This window comes from Falco cherrug, chromosome 2, assembly GCF_023634085.1.
Source record: "Falco cherrug isolate bFalChe1 chromosome 2, bFalChe1.pri, whole genome shotgun sequence".
In the NCBI taxonomy this organism is placed as follows: Eukaryota; Metazoa; Chordata; class Aves; order Falconiformes; family Falconidae; genus Falco; species Falco cherrug.
In genome coordinates this window covers 80,218,255-80,238,026 of record NC_073698.1, presented here as the reverse complement: position 1 = coordinate 80,238,026, position 19,772 = coordinate 80,218,255, and the positions used below count along the sequence as shown (strand labels likewise).

The 19,772-nt window shown below is 45.6% G+C and overlaps 1 protein-coding gene across 10 annotated transcripts in view; it reads left to right on the top strand.

Annotated features, from left to right (window-relative positions):
* Positions 1–1,599: 1,599 nt before the first annotated feature.
* The window catches only part of LOC102052943 (cystathionine beta-synthase-like protein), a 35,957-nt gene continuing 17,784 nt past the window's right edge, over positions 1,600–19,772 (top strand). For 3 of the 10 annotated variants that reach the window (XR_008731008.1, XM_055702789.1, XM_055702788.1), the window contains exons 1-4: positions 8,163–8,307; positions 15,897–16,105; positions 16,687–16,793; positions 17,704–17,838. Coding sequence is in view for 9 of the 10 variants with exons in the window: in XM_055702789.1 (XP_055558764.1) it covers positions 8,191–8,307; positions 15,897–16,105; positions 16,687–16,793; positions 17,704–17,838 (568 nt within the window). In the remaining variant the exon portion in view is untranslated. Of the gene's footprint in view, positions 2,581–5,649; positions 5,798–6,794; positions 6,863–8,162; positions 8,308–10,779; positions 12,825–14,710; positions 14,842–15,896; positions 16,106–16,686; positions 16,794–17,703; positions 17,839–19,772 lie in introns of those variants that run through there. The other 7 variants (XM_055702791.1, XM_055702792.1, XM_055702790.1 and 4 more) reach the window with 7 other exon arrangements.

Below are 19,772 nucleotides of genomic sequence, written 5' to 3'. Positions count from 1 at the left end.
TTATCTAAAGCCTCTTAAACTGCAGGTATAATTTTGTGTGAACACATAGCAGAATGTTGATTTCCCCCCTCCCCCCAGTGCAATTTTTCTTAAGAAAGCACCCTTGAATTCCACCACATGCATCATCTTGTGGTCTGATTGCACAGCTGCACAAAAATTAACCATGTAACTGGAATATGTCATAATGGGCACTGAAAGTAATGGATTTTACTGGATCATTGAAGGAAAAAAACTCGTGCATTGATCGTTACCTGATTGTGTAATGATTACTTAGTGACAGCATTCAGCATATAAACTAAGCTCATGACATATCTTCAGTTAGGTCCACCTTTTAAGACTGTATACTAGCAGTAAAATTCATCAAATTTGAAATTAAACTGTACAAACTTGGTTGAACATTTAAACATGGTAGTCAACTGTATTGGGTGACTGATACAAACCACGTGAAAAATCCTACCTCCCCCTTCTGTTGCTCACAATGTCTTAAGAGTAAGGTTTGAGGTTTTTTTCCCCTCCTCCCCAAGGTACCTACTTCTCACAAATATTTCATCGTTGACTCTTCTGTTAAACAGTGGATCTTAATTTATGGAATTCCTTTACCTCAAATAAGTGACAGCATACAGTATTTTCTGAAGTCTGAGTCAATTTGGTTGAAACTGTTAATCCCAAGTGGCTTCCTCTTCTTTGTATTAGGCTCTTATTCTGTGAAAATGCTGCTTGTCCATTAATATGATGTATGTTGAGACTGTAAAACCAAATGGAGAAAACTTGTTCAAAATAAAGCCTTTTTTTATAAGAATCTGACAAAAATTATCCCTTTCCTTTAGATTGGATGCTGTTTTTCTAAATGACTAATGAGGATGTAGACTGCGAATTTCAAATTCTTAGCTCTTGTCTTGAGCTATTTTGGGAGTGATTCCTTGCCTTCTGTATATGTAGAGCTGGTGGAGTAAGTCTTCAACTAAAAAAACCCCACCACCCCATGATTCATTCTAAAACTATGCACAGGTATTTCTGAAATCATCCAATCAGCCAATGTAACTTTTTTCACAAATGTCTCCAAATTATTTTACTTTTTGCGATACTCATTTTGTTAAATCCACATGAATGGAAAATGGAGCGTGTCTCCTGAACCCTGTGGACAGTCCTTTCTTGTCAGCGATGTGCTTATCAGTCACAAACATCTAATCCCCTGTTAATGCATTTCACGTTTTATTCCTTATAAAATTATAACCTTCAGCAAGAAGAACCTATACCACAGTCCCTGTAGTATGTCAGCGGCAGTGGCAGAACCACTTCAGGAGGCTCCTGTTCTCCTGCTGGAGGTTACTGCCAAAAAAAAGTGTTAATTTAATTGATCTAAAGTTTCAACTGTAAATTGGATTTGTGGAATCGGGTTGAATAATGGAATGTAAGAAACCAGACCTGCTGCCAACAGACCAGCTCCAGTAGCTAGTGGCTTCATTTCAACATAAGCACACCCTTCCCCTTCCCAGTTTGCATGTATCTGTTAGAGATGCAAATGCCTGCTGCTTAGCAGTGCTCTGATAGCCACCAGGTTCACTACTTTTTCATAATTTCAGTGTTGGTGTTTGCTTTCTGACAGATTGTTTTGACAGGACCAAAGGCAAGTTGCTTGCATTCATACATCAGCAGAGCAGAAAGGCGGTAACTCCTGATGAAATGGTGGGATGCAAGTGAGGCAGGGGGCAGCAACTTCTCGGGTGAGCCGGAGCCCTGTAGCAGCTTGCGTGAGTATGGTTGCCCATTTGATCCAGTACCTTAAAAATATTCAGAGCTATACAAGTTGTTCCCGCTAGGAAGAGAAAATTAATACGATTCAGGTGTTCCATTTGGGACAAACCCATGCATTTTTGACAAAGGTATGTACAGCACTTTTTTTTCCTGAGCACTGTGAAATCAGTGTGCTGTAGGCCACTTCCAGCTCTTGGTTTCCAAAATTGCATGTTGGTTAGGTCTGGAGGGGGGTGGTGGTGGGAAATAGTTTCTGCTCTGGTTTCAGTGAGCTGCAAGATAAGTTGGGAGAAAGGTAGCAGACAGCGATCAAGCTGGTTTTCCTGCCTCTGTTTTTCACAGGGAAGCCTATAGTCTACCAGGCTTGGGCCTGCTGTGCTTTTGCCAGCACCTGGCTTGATTTCAAGTCTTGCTACCTATGCAGCTGAACATTGGACGTGTTTCAGATCTTTCTTCCTGGAGCTGTCTGGGATTCCTGCCAGGCAGAGGGAGGGAGGGAGCTGCCTGTGCACCAGTCTGCCTCCTGGGCTGAGAGCTTTTGGGAAGAGCCAGCGGGAGCAACCGCTCCTCCCTTTTCTACCCACCCATTTCCCTTGAGAGCTAATACTGCTCATGTCAAGGGAAAGATGAGAGAAAGCTTCACGGATCAAGACAGTCCTGCATCTTCCATCATTTCTTTCCTCTCTAGTGATCACAAAGGATGCTTCCTCTACTGCTTCTTGTGTTGTGGAGGCAAGTCCTGGAGCAGTAGGAGGAAGAGACTTGATAAAGGAACTCTGAGGCAGGACACAAAGAACTGATTTCTGGATAAAGCACAAGTGGAAAGTGAGCAGATTGCCTTACTGATTTTGGGATTGCATGCAACATTAATTGTTGCATTGCGGGACTGGGGATGGGCGAGGGAAATTCCAAAGTCTAAGAGAGGCCAAAATCTGACCAAGTAATAGTCTCATTAATGCCTGGGCTAGTCTTGTCATTTCAGAGGGGTTTGACTCATTATTTTTGATCCTTTCATGTGACCATGTTGACCACAACAGAGACATTTAATTGCCCTTCTTGATCTGCCTCCAAGGAGGCAAGCCTATGGTCTTTGGGAGAATTCTGTGATTCTTAAACATGTGTGGTGTTAGCTGTAACACCTTACAGGAAAAAATATCTTCAGCAAAGGGAATAGCTCTGTAGTGAAGAGGGAGCAGATTACATCCTCCTTGTAGTACTAGTAGATGACTCAAGCAAGATTTCTGACAGTCTCTCACTCCACCCTGGTATCCAAGCTGGGTTATTACAGTCTGCATAGGTGGCTTGTCAGATGGAAGAAAAACTGCCTGCATCACTGGGCTTAAGAGGGCAGTGACCACTGGGCTTAAGAGGGCAGACGGTTCATACCCTCCCTGGAGACCAGCTGGGAGTACCATATGGGTCTGTGCTGGTATCTGTCCTGTTTTAATATTTTTATCCATGACTTAGAGGAGAAAACGTGTGTGTCCTCCTCAAGTTTGTGGATGATGCTAAACTGGGGTGGTGCACCTGACACACAAGAGGGTGAGATAGTCATCCACAATGACCTGGACAAGCTGGAGAGATGGGCCAGAAGGAACATCATGAAATTCAGCAAGGACAAAGTCCTACTTCTTGGGTGGACCAACCCTTGGCAGGGCATGGGCTGGGGACTGCGAGGTAGGGGAGTAGCTCTGCAGGTAAGGCCCTGGGAGTCATGGTGGGCAGCATGTTGGACATGAGGCCACGATTATCCTGGGAGCAAAGAGGGCCAACTGCATCCTTGGTGGGATGAGCAGGGACAATGAACACACTGAGGGAAGTGATTATCCTCCTCTACTTGGCACCCATTAGATCACATCCAATACTGGCTATTGTTCTGGGCCCCCAGTATGGAAAAGACATTGGGAAGTTGGAAGTGAGCTCAGGGTGGGGGAGAGGGCCTCCAAGACAGTCAGGGGCTGGAGTGGTGGCCCTGTGAGGACAAGCCAGGTGAGGAGGGCTTGCTTAGCCTGGGAGAGGGGTGACTTTGGGGGAATCTAATAGACACCTCCCTGTGCCTACAGGGAGGTCAGCAAGAGGAAAAGTCAGGATCTTTACTCAGGTCATAAACTGAAAGAGGTGAAGTTCCAGCTGGGTCTAGGGAAAACATTTTCCCTTTGAGGATAGTCAGGCACTGGACTAGCTGCACAGTCTGTCTCCTGGGAGGCCTTCCTGGAGACCTGACTGGACAAGGCCTGAGCAACCTGGGCTGACCTCTAGGTGAACGCTGCTTTGAGCAGGAGACTGGGCTGCAGATGTCCCAAGGTCCCTTCCAGCCTGAGCAATATTGTGGTGTAGATGTTTAGCCTAAATCCTCATTGCTGTAACTTTGACCTTTTCCACTTTCTCCTTCTCTAAAGGAACATGAAAAATGGTTTATCCCCTTCTTCACTGCCCTTCAGCTAAATGAAGAGAGTTCTGCCTTTTTTCAGTTTTCTCTTCTCCAAAAAACTCCACTTCTTTCAGTCTTTACTCCTGGGCCATGTTTCTCTCTACACCTTCTTGTATTACTCAGGCCATGTCCCACGTGGGCCACATCTTTTTTGAAATACAGCATTCCAGATGGGATGTGGTACCTCAAAAAAGTGCACCAGTGCCAAGAGTGCCATGTGTCCTGCAGGCTGTATTCCTGTTTGCATGACCCTGTACGATGTTTGCTTTTTTCACAACAGCAGGGCCTTGTTGACTCACACTGAGTTTGCACGGCACTATAGTCATACCTTCCACTCTACACAACTACTGTCCAGGTAGTGGCTACTCGACCAGTGAACTGCGCCTGCCTGGCTGTAAAATTTTGCATGTCCTTATTGACCAGCTTCCTATTTTACTTCCTTATTTCTCCAGTCTGTCAAAGATCATTCTGAACTATGATTCTGTCCTCCAAATTGTTTGCAGTCTCTGCCATGCAATTAAAATATGGAGTGGCTCTTCTTGGGCTGCTTTTTCTGCCTTGGGAGCTTGTGCCATAGCCTTGTGCTCTCCCTTCCCAAAAGGGCTCTGGCTGCCACCAAAGCACCATTGGTTCTTTGGGCAACTTCATTAGTTGCACACAAAAAGCCTCCTCCACCTGATGTTCCTGCTTCAGAGATCCTACAACAGCATTTACTTTTTTTCTCCCTCCCTTTGATCAGTGATTGCACTTGTCCAAGGGATCTCACTCCTCGACCTTTCAGTCTTCAGCATGTCTAGTCATCACGGATACAAGAAACAACATTCTCTGCTTGCTGATCTTAAACATGCTGTTTATTTCTGTGCTAATATTCCACTCAGCGTCACATTGCCACTACAATGATCAAATAGTTTTTATTGTATACCAACCTTCACTGCAACTCCTCTTGTTCCTTGGGTGAAAAATAATCTTAAACATTGTCAGATCACAGGAAATAGATGAAGTGGCTCCACTTATGCAATTGGTAGTGATGTGCTGATTTATGGGAGTTATTCACAAGGCTGGGTTGAAGACCAATCTAAGTGCCCCAGTGTCCCACTGACTGGGCTCGGCCATAATGGATCTAATCGTGGGGTGGAGAAGAGGTTTGTGTATTCATTCCCAGTCACTATGACCGATTTTAATAATAATTAATGCCAATGGCACAGTGTGGGTCGGTGTGGCTGTGGAAATCTTTTAAGGCAGGGGTTTTTCTTTACATCAAAACTGCCATTTTCATGCAAGTGTTGCCAGTTTACCTTCACCTGTCTGCTGCCATGGTGAAGGAGACTGAATTTCGAGTGCAGAGCTGTGGTGCAATCCCTCTCATTAGCCTCACACATTATGTTCGGATAGTTTCCAACACGCCTAGTGCTGCTACTTGGTCGTACAAGTCTCCTCAGAGGTATCTGTTTTACATTTTACAGGATCTGGCAAATCCATCTGTGCTGCCGATTTCATATCTTGACACCCATCTGCCTGAAGTTGCAGTGGTTGCTGCAAGGCTGGCACTTCTGCAGACAGAACAGCTGACTCAGTGCCTCTTCCCTCAGTCCCTTCTGGAAGGCACAAAAGGTATGGTTATGCCTCCTTATCTATCCTCTCTGGGTACGACTGCAGTTTTCAAACACTTGCACCCTGTTCCAAATATTCATGTATTTTTGTTTCACTGTGCTTTGCGGCTGGGCCTCACGTGTGCCCTGGTATCTTACAGTTTTTCTGATACCCATTTCAAAAGCCAGCTGTAATTAACATCACCATTTTCACACTGCATTCCTCTTATGCCATTCTGTAATTTAGCTGCACGAAAGGCAAGCTAGAATCTGATCCCACCTGCTCTTCCAATTGATGTTTTTCCAGTGGGGTTAATGGTTACTTGTGCAAACCTCACTTTATATGCATATTTCAGACATAATTAGTGAGGCAAGCTGTGATTTAAAGTAAATTATTGTCATGTTTAACAGCAGGATTTTCTAGTAAATCTTTCCTTAGGAAAATGAGAATATCAATGTGGGATTCAAAGTAGGTTTATATCTACATTGGTCCAGAAAGGGGCAGGGAAAAAGCAATGTAATTTGTCATCAACATGAATTTTTCCCTGTAATTTTTATGGATTTTTAGCATATGTAATGAAACAGCTGCCTCAGTGTCTATTTATTTAAGGCAAATATAAAATACCTGGCTCTTCTCTTGGTTTGTTTTTCCTGTGTTTTTTCATACATTTCACTCCACATTCTAGTCATGGTCCATTTTTGTACTAGAGAGACCCTTGGCTTTGGAACTAAGACTAGTCATTCAGCTTCAGACCAGTCACATCCAGTTGTAAAGTCTCTCCTGTATTTTTTACGACTTGATTAAAACATCCTGTTCCTTATATTTTATTTTTATACAGTATGCAATACCCTCTAAATAGCTATACGACATAGTATCTCTATGTACAGATGGAGACATACCATTGTCTCCACTCCTTGGATTACCTAAAACCTAAAACACATGGAACACTTCAGGGTGAATCATGTTCTAAAATAAAGCTACCTTGAATTGCTTTTCTCTTTATTGGTATTTTTTAAAGATACAGAAGAAATTGCTGCTTGGACTTTCTCCAGCCATAAGCTATGTTCTTGAGACTGTTTCATTCTGGTAAGGTAAGCCTTTCCAGTAGCTCATACTTTCACGAAAGGATTGGTCTTTTATTTTTTAACTTTCTGAATAATCTGGAGCACCTTGTGGTTGTCAAGAATTATTATGAGACAATTTGCACTGAGTAGATTAAATTCACCTGCACCCTGTGTTATACATTATAAAGCTCCGTTCACAACAGTGCAGATGCAGACATTGTGGCACTGAGAAACTTCCCAGGCAAATATCTCATTGTCACGTTCTCAGACACCATCAGAAGAGTAATAATTACATCAAAGCGAAATAACTACCCATTGCACTGGTGCCGTAAGAACTTAGGGAGACAAAGCCAGTCTGGCTAGGACACAGCCTCCCATGAGATGGCTGCTTCTCACAAGCAGCACACAGCTTGCCTCTGAGCCAGCAAGTGCACCAGCGGACAGGTGAGTGCCAAATTGTAGGCAGCTTGGGAGCTTCAAACAGGTGAAGTGTTTAGGTGTTTTCCAGAGTCATGCTTAGGACTTGGCACCTTTTGGGATAAACCCATTTCCTGACTTGTGGCCCAGCTTTTCTACTGAAATGACCCGTGTGAGTTAGTTCCAGCGAGATGCTTGTGCTTGCTTTCTGCAGCACCATTTCCAGCCTGTGGCTCCCAGCTGGGGGATTCACCAGCCCCTCCCTGCCCCTGGCTGGGTACTGCCAGGCTTTGACACCAGACCGAGAGATGCCTGGGCCCTCTCCCTCACCCCCCGCCCCCATGTCTATCCGGGCAAGCCAGGGCAGCCCGCCATGCCATGAGGCCGGCTGCCCTGACACAGCACAACCCGAAGCCTTTCCAGGGGTTCCAGGTGCCAGGGAGCGCCTGGCTGCAGGCCCAGCCGCGAAACTGCCTCACAGCAGCCCTCTCTGATGCGGTGGGTGGGTTTTTTTGTTATTTTTTTCCCCCCAAATTAGACAAGCAGCTAGCCGCACATGCAGCGCTTGGCCGTTACTACTAGCCGCCTGTGTGCGTCGCATCCCCCCGGGCGGTGCCCGCTGGCGCACCGCTAAACGTCGCCTCCGAAGGCCGGGGCCTGGTCACGCCCCCTCCGGCCCGCGGCCCCGACACAGGCCTCGCCCCGGGCTGCGCGCAGGCCACGTGGAGAAAGCCGGCCCTTGGCCGTCGCTTTCCCTCACAGCACCGGCCGGGCAGCGCCGGGCCCGCGCGGCCGCCCCGCCGGGCCGTTCCCCGGCTGCGGCCGCCGCGCTCTCCCCGTTCCCTTCGGTATCCCCCGAGCCTCTGACTCGCCACCGCCCCCGTGGCGCCCAATCGCCGCGCGCGCCCCCGCTCCCGCCCCTCGGGAGGGCGGATGGGGCGGGGGCGGGGCCACGCGGCTCGCGGGCTGTTCTTAACCGCCGCCGCGCCGCTCCCTGCCCGCGTCTTGCGTGGTGCGTCCGGTGTCGTCGGCAGCGCCCGGCTCGCGTGGGTGAGGTGGCGGCCGCCGTAGCGGCGGGGCCGGCGGCTGCGTGCCTCTTGCCGCCCGTTGCATCATCCGCGGCCGTGGGGTGGGGGAGGAGGGCCGGGGGTAGCCGTGCCCGCCCTTTTCACACTCCTGGCGGGGGGGGGAACGCGCCGCGCGTCGCCTCAGCGGGGTCGGCCGTTAAACGGTCGTTGTGGTGGTTGTGGGGGGTGGGGGCTGCCTCAGGGGCGCCTCTCGCGCTGTGGCCCTGGCCGGCGGGGAGGGATGGAGGGCTGGTGGGCTAACGTTTGTGCTGCGCCGTCGGGCTTCGATTTTCTCGTAGTAATTAAGACGGTAGAAGAGGACGGGCAGCTTCGGGCTGTGCTGGGCGAGTGGAGGCCGGGAGCCAGCCCTGGTGCCGGCGGGCGGGGGGGGGGGGGGTGTGTGTGTGTGCCGGCTGCTGGGGATGCTGTGGGCGGGCCGGAGGGTGCCAGTGAGGAGCCCTCTCTGAGCAGGGAACCGGAGGAAGGGAGACGGGCTTTCCGCTTTTTACACAGGCTTGCAAGATGAGGTTGTGCCTTTTGTTTTTCTCTCTGGGTATGGCACCGGCTCTGTAGCCGTTCTTGGCACGCCATCCGTTGTTCTCGTGCTCTCTTGCTAGTGTTTTTCGGCAAGTATGGCTAACGCAGTGTACTGAGAAGCTTCTTTTCTTATGTTTTATTTCATACGTTGCCCTTCCCCTCTTGGGAAGGGTCTGAACTTGACTAAAACCTGACAGAGTTACTTCAGTGCTAGCAATGCTGCTGGCACACTACTTGAAAGACAAGCTGTTCTTCTGTTCCTGTTTGATTGTCTGGAGTCTGCGTATCTCTCTAATCCTGAAGCCTTTGACCATGGAGGTTTCTGGAGTGCAGGGCCCTGTTCCAGCAAAGTTGCTTAGACTGTTTACCCTTTCAATGAGTCTGTTTACTGATTTGAGGCATGAGAGCTCTGTGTCCTGCTAAACTTGTGCTGCAGAAAAGAAGGAAAACTTGAGTATGGAGATAGGTGAAATCTGGGGATTTTATGTCTGAGAGGAAAGGACACTTTCCTCTAAGAAACTGAGACCTGTGCAGAACCTGCTATTTCTTGGCAGGAGAATGGCTGTAGTGAGATCACTACTGATGAATTACAGTTTAGGTGCTAGGTTAGGCCCAGTGCTTGGATTGTTTGGACAAGTCATCCTTTTCTATAGTAGTTGGTGGCTCTTTAGCATCCTATTATGATACTCTGCATGGGAGTTAACCAGCCTGCTTTCGTGAAGCCAGACCAGTACTTCTAAAAATTGTGGTTGGTAGCCAGAATCACGGGGGGGGGGGTGTATCCTGGAGCTTGCTTGCTGGTTCAAGTACATCACTAATCTAGCACTGGCAGCATAGCAGGCTGCCAGGATGGCTGGGATGGGCTGGCCTGTGGCTATTGGCAGGTGTCATGCTGTCTGTATATGAGATCCATAGGAACTAGGTAGACATCAGGATGTACCATGATCACGGTTGCACTGTGGATGCCTGCCAAAAGCTCTATTGGTGTCCCGAAAGTGGGTGGCAGCTGGTCTTTCTCACAAAACACGCATCAGCCAAAAAGCTGTCTTCCTGCCCAGGCAGTGGTGACCAGGGGTTCTCTGCCAGCCTTTATAAGAGATCCGTGGTCAAACAAAAGATGTGATGCCTTTCAGGGTGGCACCATAAGGTTGTCAAGCACCAGAACAGGCTGCCCAAGGAAGTGATTGAGTCACCATCCCTGGAGGTATTAAAAAGACATGTAGATGTGGCACTTAAGGGCATGGTGTAGTGGTGGACTTGGCAGTGCTGCATTAACAGTTGGACTTGGGTCATTTTAAAGGTCTTTTCCAACCTAAATGATTCTATGATTGTATGATACTGGGGAAGGGGAGCTGTGCTTCTCCCTGTTCTACAGACCTGGTCAGAAACTGAGAGCAGAGCTCTTAACTCCCTCTTTTTGTCATGCTGGGCAATTTGCTTAATCTCTGAGCCTCTCTTACTGTACCTGTAATGTTGCTCTCCCTGTACTTGGTGGGTTTGGCAGATCAAGAGCATTGTTAAGGCTGTAGTGTTGGTCCATCTTTGTGCACTAAGGAGAGGGAACTAGCAGCAGGGAAAGAGGTAATGAAAGCTTCTGACTGCAGCAGGTAAAAATGCAGATAGGGCATTCTCCAGTCTTTTCTTTTATGCTGTTGAGCTCCTTGAAGACATCAGCACTTGGTCAGAAGACTTACTAGGTGAGTCCAGACAGGGCTGGAGTGAACTCAGGAAATGGAGATGTCGGAAGACAGCTGCCGTAGGGCTGCACGCACAGCTTCCCTTCTGTGGGTGGAAGGCAGACTGAACACTTTCATGTTTTCACTGGCTGATCTGCTTTGCTGTTGAAGTTTTAATATCATTGCAATGTTACAAAGATGGGGGCATTAAAAAACTACCCATTTCCTATCGGGAAGGTTATGAGTATGCCAGTCTGGCCTTGAAAGAACAAGTGATCATTGAGGGGATGCGCATGTGCTCATCTCTTCTGCAGAAGAAAATGGAAATAAGACTTTCCTTTCTTAAAGGATCTCTTGCTAGAGCCACAGTATTGTTAACTCATATTCCAGTTACTTCAGGTCATTTGATGTCTCCTGATACAGGAGTGGTGGCTGTCTGCTATTGAAGAAGTAGCAAGGGGACACACACCTACCCCAAACCCAGATGGCTGTCTGTCTCCTGAATCACTTACAGCCGTGGTGTTTCCAAACAGCTTCCAAAGACTGGATGGGTACTGCTGCATCTGGTAACCTGTAAAGATCCTAAAGCTCTCTAAGACCCTGTGTATACTCGGAGTGAGCAGGACAGCTGGTTTGTGGTAGTTTACTTGTTCACAGAGTAGAGTACCTGATTAACATCAAAATTTTCCATTCTCGGGCTGCAGCATAATGGTATCCTGTATCTCAGCTCTTGCTGAGTAGTCAGCCCTTGGGGCATCTCTCTCTGATCCACCTCACACCTGCCTTTTAGCTTCATTTCTGCTTCAGACAAGACTCAAGTTAATTAGATTCTTGCATGCATGATACTCTTTAAATATCTACATGAGTGCTGACACATACTGTAAACGGCCTTAGAAACTGTAGCTTCTAACATATCTATGGAGTGAGTTCAGCTCAGGCTGTCTGGGGATTAATTTCACTCCCTGGCCTTCAATCCTGTTCTGTAGGAGTTGAGAAATAGTTTAGGTCTTGGGTTCCCTGTGGAGGTTGATCTAGAGATGTGAGCCTTGCCTGTGAGGCTTTCTGGATCTCATACCTCTGTCTGTGTCCCAGTCCCCTTTGTGTCTTAGGTTTAAGTGACTTGTAAATTGTTTCTGAATTTTCTGCCTCGTGCTCTGCAAGTATGACAGAAGTTAGGCTTTTCTAGTTAGACTCTACCCACAACCCCAGCTAGTTACGGGAGCGTTTCCTTTTACAGCAAACATACATTCAAGCTACCAGAATTCCTTTCTTGAAGATGGGCAACTCTTCCTATTACTTATCTCCCTCAGACTCTTCAGAGCAATGTTCAGTTGCAGTTAGAGAAGCAGAGTTGCCATTCTCCTGTCCTGTCTCCCTAGCCTGCATTCCTAGAAGAAAGACTTGAGAATGGGGTCAGGTTGGCAAAGAAGTTGCTGTCATCCTCTGTTTTGGTCATTTTCTGCTCGCCCCCTTTCCTTTGTTCCCCAGAGATCTTGCCAGTAGAAAGATGCACCAGCTTCCTGAGGCCTGATTTGGGCTTGTAGGTGGGATCATGGGGGTGTCCTAAACTGACCACCTCTGCCCCCTATTTTGCTGAAGATGCATGATCTAGGGCTGTAAGCATTGGTTGGATGTTCTGGGTGGTGTGTCAGGAAGATAATCGGTATCACTGAAGGAGCTTGTAGATCTGAGGTGTTTCTGTTGGTTCTGAACGTGACAAGTCACTTGTAGGCCCTTGACCTGTTTCTTAGGTATAACTGTAAGACATCACAGCTGCTTTTATGTCTCTGTTGAGTGTGTAGTAAGAATTGCCATTGGAGGACAACCAAGTCCATCCTAGGATTTTGTCCTTCTTCAAAACGCTAAGATATTAGGTTGACCATAGCTGGGACTGATTCTCTACTACTAGCATGATTAGAAATTGACTGTATATATGCATATCTATTTACTTTAGGCTGGGTGGGTATGGGGTTATGTAAAATAATGCCTAATAAAATGATTTGAAGGGACTTATTGAACTGGAGCTTGTGTTCCTTCCAATGAGAGATGTTGCTTAAGGTTAGTATTTGGCAACAGGATTTTTGTTGGCAGTGCTTGTGATTTAGCTTTTTTTCTTTCTCTCTCCTTGTTTTTGTTCAGAGTTCTAGCCCTGTTATCGAAGACTTGATCAAACAGCAGAGTATTGCCATTCTAAACACATGAGAACCTCACAGCTTAATTGAAGGCAATAAGTACAGCTTTTCCTCAGTTTCTGCTGTTTCTAGTTCAAGAGGTGATGGGTGTTGCTGTAAGTGCATTGGTAGATTTCTTTTGCCTTACAGTGGAGGAAGTGAGATTGTCTTGCCCAATTTAGAGGGAATCTTCCAAAAAGCAGCTTTCAGAGAGCCACATTAATTTCTTTCCTGCTGTTAATACAAAGAACAAGTACTTATTTTTTTTAACCTCTGAAACTTATTGCCAAAAATTTTTCTCCCTTTCTCCTCAATTTTAGCACCTTCTTGAAGAACACTGAGAATTGATGATTTAAAGCTTTTGCACTCCTGTTTTATGAGAGCCTAGCAGATGAACAAAACCTGTTTCCTGTCTATAGCCCCTTGCTGCTTTCTTCCTGCATGCTGAAATGGTTTAATCTTTTGGCAGCAAGGTACTCGTATTAGATGGACATTGTAAATATTGTCAGTTACCTGTGAGCAGAGGCAGTTGGTGTCTATGTCCAGTATTGCCTGCCAGCTGTCTGAAGGAGCATGTGGATGTGGCTTATGGGAAACCTTGAAACTTCTTCAGTTTTTGTTTTTTTAAAAAGTGCTGATACTCTGAATGGCACCTTCCAGAAATAAAAATAAAGGCTGGGTTTCACTCTGGAACTGGAAGTATGCTAATTTCTAGTAACAAAAACTAGTTGGTGTTAGATTGTATATGTTTATGGAATGTTATCTTTCTTGGACTGCTGTCTCTCAGTCTAGTCCTGGTCATTAGTCTAGGATGGGATGTAGTCCATCTTGGCTCTTTTGCATGTATTAACCTAAATAAAGTAGAGTCATATCATTTTGGTGGCATGGAAGTCTTTATATCCAGAAGGAGAATTATTTTAAGCCTTAGTCTGGACGGCTGGTGCTTTCAGAGGCTTTTTTTCCTAAAGGAAGGCAGTTTAAATGCATTAGGTGTTTTCTTTGAAACAGCATGCAAGAAAAGAATTGCTTGCTGTGTGCAAGGCAGTAGTGGTTTGTGGTGCATGTTAACCTGCAGGATCAAATGTTAAAGTTCACTGATCCTGTGATTCAGATTTTCTTCCAGTGTGTCACCAGACCATTAATTCTGCCTGAACTAAGCTGTATCTGTTCTGTGTGCATTTGTCAGAAGGAGGAGGATGAGGCCAGGGACCCTTTCTGGGCCTAGCACAACTCAGTAGTGGAATGAGCTGAATCTTGCTACAAAACGGTGATGAGAAAAACAAATACTGGGGGGGGGGGGAAACCCAACCAACCCAGACTTTTGTCTCAAGTGGGAAGGAAGCAGGCAGGCTCTATGAACAACTGGCTGGAGTAGGAGAAAAGAACTATGGTTTCAGTTTTATACTCATTAATTTCTGAAACAAAAAGTCTCCTAGACGGCTTCGTTGCTTCCTTGTGGTTGAAGTGTTTGCTGCATATCAAGCATCACTATAGTTGTGTATGCAACACTAATTCAGTTTGGGCTGGAACTTGAGATTTTTGTCTCCTCAAGGGTCAAGAGGCTTCTGCAAATGTTCCTGTATAAAGCCTTTTTCCAAGTTGTGTGCAGGGTCTTTTGGTGATGGCACCACGAAGCCCTTTCATCTCAGTGTCTCTAGAAGTATATATCCTGTGAAAAACTGAGTATTTCATACTACTTTGTGTGGCTTTCAAGCTTACAGATTTACAGACAGCACAATAGAGATGTTTTCTGCTTGCTTTATTGGATCTGAGTTGTGGAGGGAAGAACAGATTCAGGAGACCTTCCATTGATCTTGCACAATATCTCTGCCGTGTTATTATTTTTGGTTTTAATCCTGTTTATACAAGTCATCTTCACTTTGTTTTGCAGCTTCTTTTTTTACCTGTGATCATGGGATTTGTGTTTTGCCCCTACAAGAGACTGTTTCCTGATAGTTTTGTTTTTGTTTTTGTTTTTTTTCCTAACTTGCACAATCTGCAGCTTTGAAGGCTGTCCCAGTCTCGTGACCCATAGTACCTGGTCTCCTGAAGAAAGTCCAGTCTACTGTGCTGTCACCTTCACCAAAGAGCATGGAGAAATTGATATTAGAAGGGCCTGTTTCTGTGTCTAAGGTACTCATTGGTCTTTGGGGACCAATTTCCTTCTTTCTGTCACGAGAATTTGGGAGAGCCCTATCTGCTTTTGGGGGGATTTCTATTTTTTTTTTTTTTTTTTTTCTGAAATGCTGTAGAGGTAGGTGCTATTGAAACCAGTGGCCTTTCTGGAAGAATTCTCCATCATGACCACAAGTAGTAATGCAGAGTCTTTTGGTACCATTTCCTAATTAGCCAGCAAGTAGTCTTACTCTGTTGTTCTGCTTGGAATGGGGAGGTTTCATTTCAGAGAGAAGTTTTTTGGGGGTGTGTGGGTGTCTCCCATAAGACTAGCCCTGTATTCTTTATATTTATGGAGGCTAGTTATAATAAGCACATGCTTCAGTATGTTTTAAATTATCTTTGTGTAGGGCACTGTATTGAGTCTTTGCACTCAGCATTGCAATGCAAGGTTCTTACCTTGGTGATAAGGATTTAGCAAATCAAAATTATGTTGAACTGCTTTCCCATCTTCACAGTGCTACGGAAACATCAACTGACTGTTAAAACATCCATGTGTTGTGACCTTTTTCATATAAAGGGAAAAACAAGACTGGGACATTTGAGGATGGGATTCATTTAACAGAGAGAGGCTATGCTTTCTCTTGTAATACCTGGGTCTCTTGTAGTCAGTGGCAGAACCTGTTCTTGGGTGTTAAAAGCTACTTGTCGCGATTGCAGCTTTTAGCTTATGGGCAATACTGCTTTCCTGAAAATTGCCACCAAGGTAGTTGGTGTTCATCTTCCCTCAGAAAAACTGTGTGCTGAAACTCTAGACTGGAAATAGACACACATATCTATTTATCCCTTCACCAACATGTCTCTGTCCCTTATTCTCCATAAGAGAATAAGGGCTCTTTATTAGTAACATGGTTTTTAGCTGTTTTACCGGGGAGCAGTGACACGAATGGCTGATGCAGTGCAGAACTTGAGTGTCAAAAGATGGTCTGATCCTGTTAGAGGGGCATGCAAAGCACATTGTCTCTCCCTGCCACCTTTTTTCCTTTTTTTCTTTTCCTTCCCCCTCTCCCAAGGATGGAATGCCTACACTTCCTTCCCAGAAACCAGATATGAACTCATGCCCTCATGCACCTGGCAAATATTTTCTCCCTGGTGGGGTGGACAATGAGAACTGCAAGGGTAATGAAAAGGAAAGGGAGTGGATCCGTCCTGATACACCTAGCAGATGCACATGGAAGCTTGGGAAACCCCTCTCTGCCTCCCCTCATCGTCATACCACTCTGTAAGTATTTTTTATTTGCTGATTAAGTACAGTACTAATCCCGGTTTCCTCAGAGCCATGTAGATTTAACAAAAGATGACCAATCTAAATTGATGCTGTAGATGTGCTGACGGTTCTTAGTTTCCACGCATAAGCAAAGCTAAGAATCCAGATTAAACATGCGGGGGCCTTCCAGCCATGTAGTTTCACATTTTTGGTGCAACTAAGTTCATGTAACCTGGCAAGCAGTTCCCTGACTAGATGAAAGATTACGCTATTAATGCTTTTTGCTTGCAAAATAGCTGACTTTGAGCAGTGCTAAGCTACTTCACGTCAGAAGGAAGTGCAGAACACTTAATTCTTGCCTCAGTCTTTGGGTTGATATCTGATTAATCCTTGTTTTGGATCAAGGACTTGATGTTTTGTGAATTTGTATCTGATGTGCATTCTTTTAGCCTGATTACTTTAAAATATTTTAGCCTGATAAAGGGGACGGAGAAAGCTGATTGAATTAAAAAGCATCAGAAGTACTGTGTTACTTTTGTATGACCTGCCTGTGGCCCCTTCTGTCAATACATTGACTTTGTTTGTATGTGTACCAGGCCAGAGCCTCTGAAAATCCTGCCAAGCATCCTGGATAAAGTTGGCAATACACCTTTGGTGCGAATCAACAAGATTGGGAAGCAGTATGGGCTGAAGTGTGAACTCTGTGAGTACTGCTGCAGGAAGAAAATTGAAATAAGAAAACACTGTTTCAGAAACTTGGGTAGTCCTGGTTAGTAGTATCATGTAACCTGGTTGTAGGAGTGCAGGTGCCCTGCAGAAAATGGTGAGGAAAAGTTCCTCTCTTTCTTTAGCAGATTTCCAGTTTTTTAGAATTTAGTCATCTAAAACATCTTTCAATTTTTACTTCCTGAGCATATTTCCTGCCACTTCTGTTTTTGTAGAAAAAGTAAAACTTTTTTCATAGAAAATATTTTTAAAACTTTTACATAATTTTTTTGACTGCTTCTCACATTCAGGGTATTCATCGGTGTGTGTAAAATGCAGATCCGCAGTTACCACTAGAGACCACTGAAAATGATTAATTGTAATCGGTGAATTTTGTTTTAAACCCAACCATACTGGAGATATCTGGAGGCTCTGATCAGAGTCCTGAAAGTTGATGTTTTAACACCACTGAAGGGATTAATGCTGGGAGTACTGAAATAAAAGCATAGGCTGAACAAGGGGGAGAAACTTCCAGTTTGATCAGAAACTCTTTGGCTGGAGAATGTAGCAGGGAAGAGGCAAGACATGTTGGTAAATTCTTTCCCCCCATGCTCTTGCACTGGAAGAGTCCTGGGGCTTTTTATCTGAATGACTGGGCTTTAATGAAGAGGAAAGATGGAGGGAGAGGTAACATTTTGAGGAGATGGATAGAGTATGGCTTCTGTTGCTATGTTATTGTGATCTGTAATAGTGGAGATTGTTGTGAGCTGAATACCCATTTCTGGTGTTGTAAAATAGGGAGGTGAATTGGGAAGACACTTTAATAGAGTTGCTCTTGCAGATACGCTAGCAGCCTGTTTGGCAAATGACTGCTCTTTAAGAACACTGCTTGGTTTCTTTGTTTGCAGTGGCAAAATGTGAGTTCTTCAATGCTGGAGGCAGTGTGAAGGACCGCATCAGCCTGAGGATGGTAGAGGATGCTGAGAAGGCTGGGATCTTGAAGCCTGGGGACACAATCATAGAGCCAACCTCTGGCAACACAGGTAGGGGATGGGAAGACCCTAGCAAAGTGTGGGAGGAAAATGCTGTGGTGGTTTTCCTGGAAGAGGCAGTCTTGAGACTGGAGCATGGAGGCTGCCTGTGCAAGGAAGAAAGGGGATCTCTTCCTGCCCGCATGGTTTAGGGAGCAGTGCCTCTTCTGCCTCACGCAAGGAACAATTCTACAGTGTCCTATGCCAACCAGAACAGCTGGGGAGGGGGTCTGCTAAATTTGCAGGGGCTCTTTGCTTTAAAAGAGGAGAAGTGTTAGGCCAGTTTCACTAGGATCTTTAGGTCCTATTCAGGAATTAAAGTCTGACTGAAATTATTGGGGTGGGGGGAAAGCCCCAGAAGACTGGTGTGAATCTGGATCTTCCCCTTCTGTTTGGGAAGTCCTATGGTCCCTCTGTCAGGTGAGGTGGGCCTGGTTTGAGAAACAGCCTTTCCCATGTTGGTGCAGTTGAGATGGGAGATGAGCTGCATCCCTACAGCACTCTGCTGACATAGCCTTTGCACACCTAGATTTTTGACAGACTCCATTTCAGCCAGCATCTCTTCCTTGAAGGGCTGAAGAAAGGAACAGTCCTGCTAGTCAGGGGCCAGGGCAGAGCACCTGATGATCTGAGCAGACTGGAGTTGACTCTGGGCTCCTCTGTCAGAGCTGTCGTACTTCTGTTAAGCTGCTCTACTGGTGGGGAGTAAACATACCTGGAATGCTCCCCCTTGAGCTAGCTAAATATAAAATATACTGCCACCTCTGAGGAGGTTCCTGAGCTGAGCTAGAAGCTACTCTGCTGCCTGAGTATTCTGCAGAGATGTCTTGTCCTGTTCTTTAACTCTTTCCTGGGCATTTATCTGCTGTTGCCGTGTGATAGATGCAGGCCAGGCAGATCTTCTGTTCTTCTGATCCCGTCTAGCCTTGTTTAATGGAGGGGCTGGGATTATAAGGTGATCTGTGACCAGTTCCCCTGCTTTCAGCAGAAAACTGGGAAGTTTTATCTGTTGCCGTTTGCTCAGCAGCTGCTCTGTGTGTGTGGGGGCAACTGAAGCCCTTGTGACTGTGGCTATGCCTCTTGTGTGAGCAATGGCATGTAGTGGAAAACACCTATGTATTGCATTCCTCCACTATATGAAGTCATACTATGACATCCTGCTTTCTGGGTCAGCATCTGATAAATGATCCTCCTTGCCACAGAATCCGAAAGATAAAGAAGGCAGAACCGAAGGAGATACGGGACAATTACTTCAGAAAGATGTCTTTCTCCACGTAAAAGCAAAGACCAGGGCAGACAGTAACCTGAGAGAATTGCTGAGTGTGTTAAATGTGAGAGCTAATGTGTTACATTTTTGTCCTCTCTGCATCCCGCTTCTCCCTCAGCAAACACCTTGTTTTGATGTTTGTGTTTCCAGGTTAGTAGCAGTAAGTACAAAGTGTTAAGAGTTCAAGTCTCAAAATGCTTTCTTTATCACAGACCATAAGGGAGAGTGCTGGATGGCTTCCCTTCAGCCTTTGGCCTTAGTGAGGCCTTTGTCATCTTTTTTTTATTTAATATTATTTTAGTTGGGCATCCTGTTTATCGGTAGTACTGGGAAAAGTTTTTGTTGCCCCCCCCAATGCTTAAATACTACTTGAATTACCTGAGGTATGAGCTATGCTTTTCTTACAGAAACAGTTAAAGATATTTTTTTCAAATTTTTTTTTCCTACCCCTACACAATCCAGCACCATGTAGAAACAGCCAGCTTTGAACAAGCAAGTCTCTGTATAGGGTAAACTGCTTGTGAGGCATTGTTATGGGCATGTGCTGGTACTGTGCCTGGTACCCAAAACAGCAGGGGAGCTGCCATGCAGTCTGACCTCAGGCACTAACTTGATCTGTTTAGCTTATCCAGCAGAGAAGTGATTGATAATAGGTGAAAGCTTCTCTTCTATAGGGAAG